At 48.5% G+C, this 12,263-nt stretch overlaps 1 protein-coding gene across 1 annotated transcript; it reads left to right on the forward strand.

Moving 5' to 3' along the window:
* Positions 1 to 2,218: 2,218 nt before the first annotated feature.
* LOC110516127 (regulator of G-protein signaling 9-binding protein-like) lies at positions 2,219 to 6,718 on the forward strand. Its single transcript, XM_036964479.1, has 2 exons — positions 2,219 to 5,283; positions 5,325 to 6,718. The coding sequence occupies exon 1, from the start codon at positions 3,057 to 3,059 to the stop codon at positions 3,795 to 3,797; it is 741 nt and encodes a 246-aa protein (XP_036820374.1). The 5' UTR covers positions 2,219 to 3,056; the 3' UTR covers positions 3,798 to 5,283; positions 5,325 to 6,718.
* Positions 6,719 to 12,263: the final 5,545 nt, after the last annotated feature.

A 12,263-nucleotide genomic window follows, 5' to 3' on the forward strand; every position in this document is an offset into this window, starting at 1 on the left:
ACTAGACTCCATCACTGCTCCATCACTAGACTCCATCACTGCTCCATCACTAGACTCCATCACTAGACTCCATCACTGCTCCATCACTAGACTCCATCACTGCTCCATCACTAGACTTCATCACTAGACTCAATCACTAGACTCCATCACTGCTCCATCACTGCTCCATCATTAGACTCCATCACTGCTCCACCACTAGACTCCATCACTGCTCCACCACTAGACTCCATCACTAGACTCCATCACTGCTCCATCATTAGACTCCATCACTGCTCCATCACTGCTCCATCATTAGACTCCATCACTGCTCAATCACTAGACTCCATCACTAGACTCCATCACTGCTCCATCACTAGACTCCATCACTAGACTCCATCACTGCTCCATCACTAGACTCCATCACTAGACTCCATCAATGCTCCATCACTAGGCTCCATCACTAGACTCCATCACTCCAGACATACCAGTCAACCCTCCAGACAGACCAGTCAACCCTACAGACAGACCAGTCAACCCTCCATCCTCCAGACAGACCAGTCAACCCTACAGACAGACCAGTCAACCCTCCAGACTGACCAGTTAATCCTCCATCCTCTAGACAGACCAGTTAATCCTCCAGACAGACCAGTCAACCCTCCAGACAGACCAGTCAACCCTACAGACAGACCAGTCAACCCTCCAGACAGACCAGTCAACCCTACAGACAGACCAGTTAATCCTCCATCCTCTAGACAGACGAGTCAAACCTCCAGACAGACCAGTCAACCCTCCAGACAGACCAGTCAACCCTCCAGACAGACCAGTCAACCCTCCAGACAGACCAGTCAACCCTCCAGACAGACCAGTCAACCCTCCAGACAGACCAGTCAACCCTCCAGACAGACCAGTCAACCCTCTATCCTCTAGACAGACCAGTCAACCCTCCATCCTCTAGACAGACCAGTCAATCCTCCATCCTCCAGACAGACCAGTTAATCCTTCATGCAGACCAGTCAATCCTCCATCCTCCAGACAGACCAGTCAACCCTACAGACAGACCAGTCAACCCTCCAGACTGACCAGTTAATCCTCCATCCTCTAGACAGACGAGTCAATCCTCCAGACAGACCAGTCAACCCTCCAGACAGACCAGTCAACCCTCCAGACAGACCAGTCAACTCTCCAGACAGACCAGTCAACCCTCCAGACAGACCAGTCAACCCTCCAGACAGACCAGTCAACTCTCCAGACAGACCAGTCAACCCTCCAGACAGACCAGTCAACCCTCCATCCTCCAGACAGACCAGTCCATCCTCCAGACAGACCAGTCAACCCTCCAGACAGACCAGTCAACCCTCCAGACAGACCAGTCAACCCTCCAGACAGACCAGTCAACCCTCCAGACAGACCAGTCAACCCTCCAGACAGATCAGATATGGAGCCTCTCACCTCCACACAGCAGAGATCACATCCATAACAGATACAACTTGCATCCCTGTACTGTACTTATTCACAGGAGCGCACTCACACACCACACACACTCTCTCTCACACACACACCACAAACCAGCACAAGGACACACACATTTGTAAATTCACAGACACACAGGCAAGCATGCAAACACACACACAAATCCGTCATAAAAAGTCATCCTTCAGAAGTTAAAAGTGAAAGGAAACTAGGAGAAATGTAATCAAATCTGCACAACAGAAAATATTGTATTGATGAAAAACTCCCATTGATCTGGCTCTGGGAAAACAACGGTCTTGATCTCTAAATGGACCTCCTCTTTTTTTAACCCTGCAATGATTGGTCAATTATTAAGCAGTCTAAATGCTGCTGGATCAATGATTATGCCCCAGTCTCAAATGACACCCTGTTCCCTATATAGTGCACTACTTTAGACCAGAGCCCTATGACACCCTATTCCCTACATAGTGCACTACTTTAGACCACACCCATGTAGCGAAAAGGGTACAATTTGTGAAACAGTCAATATCTCAGCGTCTTCTTCATCTGTGAGCATCACTTTAATAAAGGCATCCACTAACACCACATACAGTAGTCTAGGGCAGGAGGGGGCTGTGTGTGTGTGTGAGAATAACTAACCAATCACAATACGTATCCATTGGAGATGTTTTCTCACTAACCAATCAGTGGATCTCTAGGCTTCTCTACTCTGTCCAATGTTCCAGAATGCCTACATCTGAAAGCTCCGGTCTTGTTCTGCGTGCATGTGACACAAGGCGCTTATGGCATTTAAAACAGCACCGTGGACAGACACCGTGCTGAAGTGGACAGCTCCCGTTCAGATGAAGAAAAAAAAGCCACACGATACTTAGACAACCAACCAACCATCGATCTAGTCACAGTTTGATTTGGTTCGTCCAGCGGTACGGGTCTGTCTCTCACGGTGAGCTGACATTTAACAGCGTTTTGTTTTATATAATCATCGCCATCCAGATGTGCATCTAAGAAGACGGCAACGGCATTAATGGACTTTCCGTTATTTTTTTTGTTGCGAGCCGACGCTGCCGGAGTTGTTCCGTCTGGATACTGTGGAGTTGTTCAGATGTTTAATAGGAAACACCTGTAGCTGAATCTGCTACACAGTCTCTAATATATTGGACTATTATTACCCACAAACCAACAGAAATGTTTTGATACACATCTATTTTCTGCAGGCAGGGAGGGCTGGTCTCTCTGACGCCGTCGGCCATCTAATCTCCAATGCAAAAGAGCGAAGGTAAAGCCATTTACTGGTCCATTAATATCTAAGCTTCTCTCTCGGCTCTCTGTGCTGCTCGCAGACAGGAACATGGATAGAGAGGAATTCGCTGTGACACGAGCTGTGACTGGATTCGTATGGATGGTGTTCTCTTGTCCAAACTAAAAAATCAAATAAAAAAAGACAGTGTAATCGAGCTCAACAACCGGCCACGGTGCGTCTGGCGGTTCGCGATCACCCTCCTTTTTTGCTGTTGTTGCGCACCGCTTTTTAAAAAATTAATTGAATGCATTTTTAATGTAGCCGGGGGAGATCAGAGGTGGGCTTATATTTGAATTAAAAAACAACCATGGGGGGCACAGAGGAGTGTAAAACCATGCTGGATGCTCTGAACAAAGTCACAGCGTGCTACAGGCACCTGGTCATCGCGCTGGGCAGCACATCGGACTCTCAGAACCTGCGCGAGGAACTCAAGAAGACCCGGAAGAAAGCCCAGGAGCTCGCGGTGGCCAACCGGAATAAACTAACCGAGTTGCTCAAAGACAAGACCACCAGCAAGGACGACCGGGCTGAGTATGAGAGGCTATGGGTGCTGTTCACCAGCAGCATGGAGCTACTGGAAGTGGACATGAAGCGGAGCTTGGAGATAGGGCAGGAGTTCCCCCTCAAGGTGCCCACCAGACACCTCATCCAGACGGGCATGACCGGCAGCACCACCACGGTGGCAGCCAGGGCCATGTCTGTGCAGAACATGAAGTACGACGCGGACAGCAACATCGACACTGCCGACCTGAAGGAGCTCCAGGCTGAGATCACCCAGGTGGGCCAGATGATGGAGGAGATGGAGATGAAGGTGCAGGTGGCTCCGTGGGCCGTGGAGGCCAAGCAGGAGGCCGGCGCCGAGCTCAAATCCACCCTGAGCGTCGGGAACTCCTCCGTGGGTGTCATTTCCATCTGTGAAGAGGAGCCCAAAGACGAGATAGATGAAGGGGGTGACAATAACGGAATGATCACATGTATCGCTGGGTTCATATTCGTTGCTATTGTAGTAATCGCCGGGATTCTAGGATACTTTGTAATCGGTGGATAGGATACTTAGTATTGAACGTTTTGAGCCAGCCTGGGAATACTTCACAGATAAACAGCGGGCGCAGCTCAGAGACAGATACAGCCCGGGATGGACACTAGGCAGGTTATATGCCCGGAGAAACGGCTCTGTTGTTGAGGAGAGAGAGACTAGCGCGAGGAGCTGTCCAGGTGATGAAAACTGTTGCGTCTGCATCCCAAATGGCACAGATTCCCCATATAGTCCTCTACTTTAGACCAGAGTCACTGCAAGGCGTTATTCCATATAGTCCTCTACTTTAGACCAGAGCCACTACAAGGCGTTATTCCATGTAGTCCTCTACTTTAGACCAGAGCCACTACAAGGTGTTATTCCATGTAGTCCTCTACTTTAGACCAGAGCCACTACAAGGCGTTTTTCCATATAGTCCTCTACTTTAGACCAGAGTCACTGCAAGGCGTTATTCCATATAGTCCTCTACTTTAGACCAGAGTCACTGCAAGGCGTTATTCCATATAGTCCTCTACTTTAGACCAGAGTCACTGCAAGGTGTTATTCCCCATATAGTCCTCTACTTTAGACCAGAGCCACAACAAGGTGTTATTCCACATATAGTCCTCTACTTTAGACCAGAGTCACTGCAAGGCTTTATTCCACATATAGTCCTCTACTTTAGACCAGAGTCACTGCAAGGTGTTATTCCCCATATAGTCCTCTACTTTAGACCAGAGCCACAACAAGGTGTTATTCCACATATAGTCCTCTACTTTAGACCAGAGTCACTACAAGGCGTTATTCCATATAGTCCTCTACTTTAGACCAGAGTCACTGCAAGGCGTTATTCCATATAGTCCTCTACTTTAGACCAGAGTCACTGCAAGGCTTTATTCCACATATAGTCCTCTACTTTAGACCAGAGTCACTGCAAGGTGTTATTCCCCATATAGTCCTCTACTTTAGACCAGAGCCACAACAAGGTGTTATTCCACATATAGTCCTCTACTTTAGACCAGAGTCACTACAAGGCGTTATTCCATATAGTCCTCTACTTTAGACCAGAGTCACTGCAAGGCGTTATTCCATATAGTCCTCTACTTTAGACCAGAGTCACTGCAAGGCTTTATTCCACATATAGTCCTCTACTTTAGACCAGAGTCACTGCAAGGCGTTATTCCATATAGTCCTCTACTTTAGACCAGAGCCACTGCAAGGCTTTATTCCATATAGTCCTCTACTTTAGACCAGAGCCACTGCAAGGCTTTATTCCACATATAGTCCTCTACTTTAGACCAGTGTAACTGCAACATTTTATCTCAGCCTCACAATAATAATAATAACAATAATAATTTATTCAGCTTCTATAGTGTTTTTCATCATATAAAATTATCTCAAAGTGCTTGAAAAGAAAACAACTAACCAAGCATCAAATAACATCTATAGCCCTTATAGCTAGATAACAGAGGTCTGGACTACCACAACTAATATATAGTCCTTATAGTAGATAACAGAGGTCTGGGCTACCACAACTAGCCCTTATAGTAGATAACAGAGGTCTGGACTACCACAACTAATATATAGTCCTTATAGTAGATAACAGAGGTCTGGGCTACCACAACTAATATATAGTCCTTATAGTAGATAACAGAGGTCTGGACTACCACAACTAATATATAGTCCTTATAGCAGATAACAGAGGTCTGGACTACCACAACTAATATATAGTCCTTATAGCTAGATAACAGAGGTCTGGGCTACCACAACTAATATATAGGCCTTATAGTAGATAACAGAGGTCTGGACTACCACAACTAGCCCTTATAGTAGATAATAGAGGTCTGGACTACCACAACTAATATATAGTCCTTATAGCAGATAACAGAGGTCTGGGCTACCACAACTAATATATAGTCCTTATAGCAGATAACAGAGGTCTGGACTACCACAACTAATATATAGCCCTTATAGCTAGATAACAGAGGGCTGGACTACCACAACTGTCAGCTAGAGTTGTACGTTTTGGGTGTTTCAAGCCTACAACATATGGAACGACAAGTCGAGTGGCTAGAGCAGAGGGAGGGTTTTGTCAACAGGGGGTAGATGAGTAGGTCCTCCTCATAGCTAGAGCAGAGGGAGGGTTTTGTCAACAGGGGGTAGATGAGTAGGTCCTCCTCATAGCTATAGCAGAGGGAGGGTTTTGTCAACAGGGGGTAGATGAGTAGGTCCTCCTCATAGCTAGAGCAGAGGGAGGGTTTTGTCAACAGGGGGTAGATGAGTAGGTCCTCCTCATAGCTGGAGCAGAGGGAGGGTTTTGTCAACAGGGGGTAGATGAGTAGGTCCTCCTCATAGCTAGAGCAGAGGGAGGGTTTTGTCAACAGGGGGTCTTCCAGTGGCAGGCAGGTAGCACTGTTCACTCGCCTCGCAGTCCCAGCTGTCTGACTGCCTTGTACAAGATGAAGTTCATTTCTACGTTCCCACTAACTCAATGATGTCAGCCAGCACAAATCTTCAGAGGAATCCTCAGACTGAGCATTGAATTCATCCCTGCCAGCTTGCAGTCCTCCTCAGGGGTCAGGAGACCATAAAAACAAGCAAAAAAAATGTTGGGGTATTCAAACCAAAATACGCTAGCTAACTAGCTTGCTAGCATTGTTAACTAGCTATGTTGAAAGAACTGATTTTCCATCATATTCACAGGTAGGAAACACATTGATTTTACCCAGACTTAGTCTATACCCATTGAGCTATTCAAAACCAAAAAACGAATAAAAATGATTAAATATGAACTAAATGTACTGGAGCTCTCTGCCTAGGCGACCCCATAGCGCCATGGCAACATGTGTAGAATGGCAGGGAATTTGCTATAGGGTCCTGGTCTAAAGTAGTGCACTATATAGGGAATAGGGCTCTGGTCTAAAGTAGTGCACTATATAGGGAATAGGCTTCCATAGGGCTCTGGTCTAAAGTAGTGCACTATATAGGGAATAGGGTTCCATAGGACTCTGGTCTAAAGTAGTGCACTATATAGGGAATAGGGTGCCATAGGGCTCTGGTCTAAAGTAGTGCACTATATAGGGAATAGGGTGCCATAGGACTCTGGTCTAAAGTAGTGCACTATATAGGAAATAGGGCTCTGGTCTAAAGTAGTGCACTATATAGGGAATAGGGTTCCATAGGACTCTGGTCTAAAGTAGTGCACTATATAGGGAATAGGGTGCCATTTGGGATGCATTCCTATGGGACACATCCATGTAAGGAACTACTCGGCCTCGTAGAGCCTTTCTGAATGTATTCAGCATCTTTATGAGAAATTGCACTAGATATATTTTTAGAAGTACGAGATGTTAGGTCTAGAAAGGGAGGCAGAGCGTGTTGGGCTCCACATGATCACACAGCCAGGTCTAAGTATTATCCTACACAGAGAATGTCCATTATTAGGGTCTAGGCTAGCGAGAGGAAATGTGTGTCCACGATGTGAAAGAGAACACATCTCCTGGTTAAACACGGTTGCTATTGGAATTCCACATATTTTCAACGTCAGTTTCATGTTCGTTTATATCCTTCATGCATCCCTCCCTCCATCATCCCTCCCTCCATCATCCCTCCATCCATCATCCCTCCCTCCATCATCCCTCCATCCATCATCCCTCCATCCATCATCCCTCCATCCATCATCCCTCCATCCATCATCCCTCCATCCATCATCCCTCCCTCCATCATCCCTCCATCCATCATCCCTCCCTCCATCATCCCTCCATCCATCATCCCTCCATCCATCATCCCTCCATCCATCATCCCTCCCTCCATCATCCCTCCCTCCATCATCCCTCCCTCCATAATATACCAAATGCCTGTTCCCTTTCCATTACCAAGGCCTGGAGCAGTGTCTGTTTTAATGCGTACATCGCAGGAGTTTGCATTCTGGATTGGTTTGTAAATATTGTGTTCCTGTTTCAAATAGAGTACATTCTATGAAGTCTTGTTTATTATAATAAACATGTCAAAGACATTGTCTATGAATATCTCATGAATCTTTTTTGTTGAAGAGAAGCACTTTTCAGCTGCTATTAACACTTTAACTCTACTGTTTGATATAACCTTATTGGTGCTCTTTAACCCGGCTGTTACCCCGGCTGTTACCCCGGCTGTTACCCCGGCTGTTACCCCGGCTGTTACCCAGCTGTTACCCAGGCTGTTACCCCGGCTGTTACCCCGGCTGTTACCCCGGCTGTTACCCCGGCTGTTACCCAGCTGTTACCCCAGCTGTTACCCCGGCTGTTACCCAGCTGTTACCCCGGCTGTTACCCCGGCTGTTACCCAGGCTGTTACCCCAGCCGTTACCCAGGCTGTTACCCCGGCTGTTACCCCGGCTGTTACCCCGGCTGTTACCCCGGCCGTTACCCAGGCCGTTACCCAGGCCGTTACCCAGGCTGTTACCCCAGCCGTTACCCAGCTGTTACCCAGCCGTTACCCCGGCTGTTACCCCGGCTGTTACCCCGGCTGTTACCCCGGCTGTTACCCCGGCCGTTACCCAGGCCGTTACCCAGGCCGTTACCCAGGCTGTTACCCCAGCCATTACCCAGCTGTTACCCAGCCGTTACCCCGGCTGTTACCCCGGCTGTTACCCCAGCCGTTACCCAGCCGTTACCCAGCTGTTACCCAGCTGTTACCCAGCTGTTACCCAGCTGTTACCCAGGCCGTTACCCAGGCTGTTACCCCGGCTGTTACCCAGGCCGTTACCCCGGCTGTTACCCCAGCTGTTACCCCGGCTGTTACCCCGGCTGTTACCCCAGCTGTTACCCCGGCTGTTACCCCAGCTGTTACCCCGGCTGTTACCCAGGCTGTTACCCCAGCTGTTACCCAGCTGTTACCCCGGCTGTTACCCCAGCTGTTACCCCGGCTGTTACCCCGGCCGTTACCCAGGCCGTTACCCCAGCCGTTACCCAGGCTGTTACCCCAGCCGTTACCCAGCTGTTACCCCGGCTGTTACCCCGGCTGTTACCCCGGCTGTTACCCCAGCTGTTACCCCAGGCTGTTACCCCGGCTGTTACCCCAGGCTGTTACCCCGGCTGTTACCACGGCTGTTACCACGGCTGTTACCCCGGCTGTTACCCCAGCCGTTACCCAGCTGTTACCCCGGCTGTTACCCCGGCTGTTACCCCGGCTGTTACCCCAGGCTGTTACCCCAGGCTGTTACCCCGGCTGTTACCACGGCTGTTACCCCGGCTGTTACCCCGGCTGTTACCCCGGCTGTTACCCCAGCTATTACCCAGCTGTTACCCAGGCTGTTACCCCGGCAGTTACCCTGGCTGTTACCCCGGCTGTTACCCCGGCTGTTACCCCGGCTGTTACCCAGGCTGTTACCCCGGCTGTTACCCAGGCTGTTACCCCAGCTGTTACCCCGGCTGTTACCCAGGCTGTTACCCAGGCTGTTACCCCAGCTGTTACCCCGGCTGTTACCCGGGGGCCTATGGAGGTGTGTATTAGGAGTAAACATGTCACTGCTTTGAGACATTCAGTTTATATCCTGTATGGAGGCAGCATCCTATTTACAAGGTCTTTATCTTTCAAAGATAGCCACCGTGACACAAACAGTGTGATTTAAAAGTTAATTGGGTTGCAGAGGTCTCAGGATGCTTTGGTTCTCCTAATGGGATTAGGGAGTAAGAATTTAAAGTCCACCAAGTATGGCAACGCACACGTTGATGCTTACTGACTGGTGGCCTGCTTCGACAATTCATCTCTCTCTCTCTCTCTCTCTCTCTCAAGTGCTGGTTGACTGGAAGAGTTGAGCTTTAGGTGGGAAGACCTCAAACAGGTTGAAGGGAAAGTGAGGTTAGAAGATTAGGGAGAGAGAGAGAAGGAGAGAGGGAGAAATAGAGGGAGAAAGAGAGAAAGGAGAGAGAGAGGAGGGAGAGAGAGAGAGGAGGGAGAGCGAGGGAGAGAGAGAGAGGAGGGAGAGCGAGGGAGAGAGAGAGAGGAGGGAGAGAGAGAGAGAGGGGAGAGAGAGAGAGAGAGAGAGGAGGGAGAGAGAGAGAGGAGGGAGAGAGAGAGAGGAGGGAGAGAGAAAGGAGAGAGTGAGAGAGGAGGGGGAGCGAGAGAGGAGGGAGAGGGAGAGAGAGGAGGGAGAGAGAGAGAGGAGGGAGAGAGAGAGAGGAGGGAGAGAGAGAGAGGAGGAAGAGAGAGAGAGGAGGGAGAGAGAGAGAGGAGGGAGAGAGAAAGGAGAGAGAGAGAGAGGAGGGGAGAGAGAGAGGAGGGAGAGAGAGAGAGAGAGTGAGAGGAGGGAGAGAGAGAGAGAAAGGAAAGAGAGAGAGGAGAGAGAGAGGAGGGAGAGGAGAGAGGGAGAGAGAGAGAGGAGAGAGGGAGAGCGTGTGAGAGGTTGAGCAGGTATTCAGATGTGGAGCAGAGAGCACGGAGACCAAATGTCAGGTTTATCAGCCTCTCAGAGTGCTAGTCTGTCAGGCTCTCAGAGTGTTAGTCTGTCAGCCTCTCAGAGTGCTAGTCTATCAGCCTCTCAGAGTACTAGTCTATCAGCCTATCAGAGTACTAGTCTATCAGCCTCTCAGAGTACTAGTCTATCAGCCTCTCAGAGTACTAGTCTATCAGCATCTCAGAGTACCAATCTATCAGCCTCTCAGAGTACTAGTCTATCAGCCTCTCAGAGTACTAGTCTATCAGCCTCTCAGAGTACTAGTCTATCAGCCTCTCAGAGTACTAGTCTATCAGCCTCTCAGAGTACTAGTCTATCAGCCTCTCAGAGTACTAGTCTATCAGCCTCTCAGAGTACTAGTCTATCAGCCTCTCAGAGTGCTAGTCTATCAGCCTCTCAGAGTACTAGTCTATCAGCCTCTCAGAGTGCTAGTCTATCAGCCTCTCAGAGTACTAGTCTATCAGCCTCTCAGAGTACTAGTCTATCAGCCTCTCAGAGTACTAGTCTATCAGCCTCTCAGAGTGCTAGTCTATCAGCCTCTCAGAGTACTAGTCTATCAGCCTCTCAGAGTGCTAGTCTATCAGCCTCTCAGAGTACTAGTCTATCAGCCTCTCAGAGTGCTAGTCTATCAGTCTCTCAGAGTACTAGTCTATCAGCCTCTCAGAGTGCCAGTCTATCAGCCTCTCAGAGTACTAGTCTATCAGCCTCTCAGAGTGCTAGTCTATCAGCCTCTCAGAGTACTAGTCTATCAGCCTCTCAGAGTGCTAGTCTATCAGCCTCTCAGAGTACTAGTCTATCAGCCTCTCAGAGTGCTAGTCTATCAGCCTCTCAGAGTACTAGTCTATCAGCCTCTCAGAGTGCTAGTCTATCAGCCTCTCAGAGTACTAGTCTATCAGCCTCTCAGAGTACTAGTCTATCAGCCTCTCAGAGTACTAGTCTATCAGCCTCTCAGAGTACTAGTCTATCAGCCTCTCAGAGTACTAGTCTATCAGCCTCTCAGAGTACTAGTCTATCAGCCTCTCAGAGTACCAGTCTATCAGCCTCTCAGAGTACTAGTCTATCAGCCTCTCAGAGTACTAGTCTATCAGCCTCTCAGAGTACTAGTCTATCAGCCTCTCAGAGTTCTAGTCTATCAGCCTCTCAGAGTACCAGTCTATCAGCCTCTCAGAGTACTAGTCCACTTGTGTTCAGGTCAGTAACTGATGTTGGTCATTGCTCCACCATTATATATTTAGTACTTTTGCCATTTTGGTATTGAACATGTGGATCCAAATGGCACCCTATGCCCTATATAGTGCACTACTTTAAAGGGTCCTGGTCAAAAGTAATGCACTATGTAGGGAATAGGGTGCCATAGGGCTCCCTAAAGTAGTGCACTATATAGGGAATAGGGTCCTATAGGGCTCTGGTCTAAAGTAGTGCACTACATAGTGAATAGGGTCCTATAGGGCTCTGGTCTAAAGTAGTGCACTATATAGGGAGTAGGGTTCCATAGGGCTCTGGTCTAAAGTAGTGCACTATGTAGGGAATAGGGTGCCATAGGGCTCTGGTCTAATGTAGTGCACTATGTAGGGAATAGGGTGCCATAGGGCTCCTAAAGTATTGCACTATATAGGGATTAGGGTTCCATATGGCTCTGGTCTAAAGTAGTGCACTACATATGGAATAGGGTGCCATATGGCTCCTAAAGTAGTGCACTACATAGGGAATAGGGTGCTATAGGGCTCCTAAAGTATTGCACTATATAGGGATTAGGGTTCCATATGGCTCTGGTCTAAAGTAGTGCACTACATATGGAATAGGGTGCCATAGGGCTCCTAAAGTAGTGCACTACATAGGGAATAGGGTGCCATTTGGAACCCTGACGGTGTCTGGACTACTGTCTCTCTAAGTGGTGTAATGATGGCCCCTTCCTGTTGAAGATGGATGTGGACAGAAAGACTTCCAGTGGCGTTTAAAGCCACTCAGCCATCCAGTGATCTATTTACCCTGAGCAGGAGGTATAGAGAGGATTTATAAAGAGGTGTTATGTTACAGCAGGTCTAGAGCCTCATGAACATGTT

This window comes from Oncorhynchus mykiss, chromosome 26 (genome assembly GCF_013265735.2).
Source record: "Oncorhynchus mykiss isolate Arlee chromosome 26, USDA_OmykA_1.1, whole genome shotgun sequence".
NCBI classification, from domain to species: domain Eukaryota; kingdom Metazoa; phylum Chordata; class Actinopteri; order Salmoniformes; family Salmonidae; genus Oncorhynchus; species Oncorhynchus mykiss.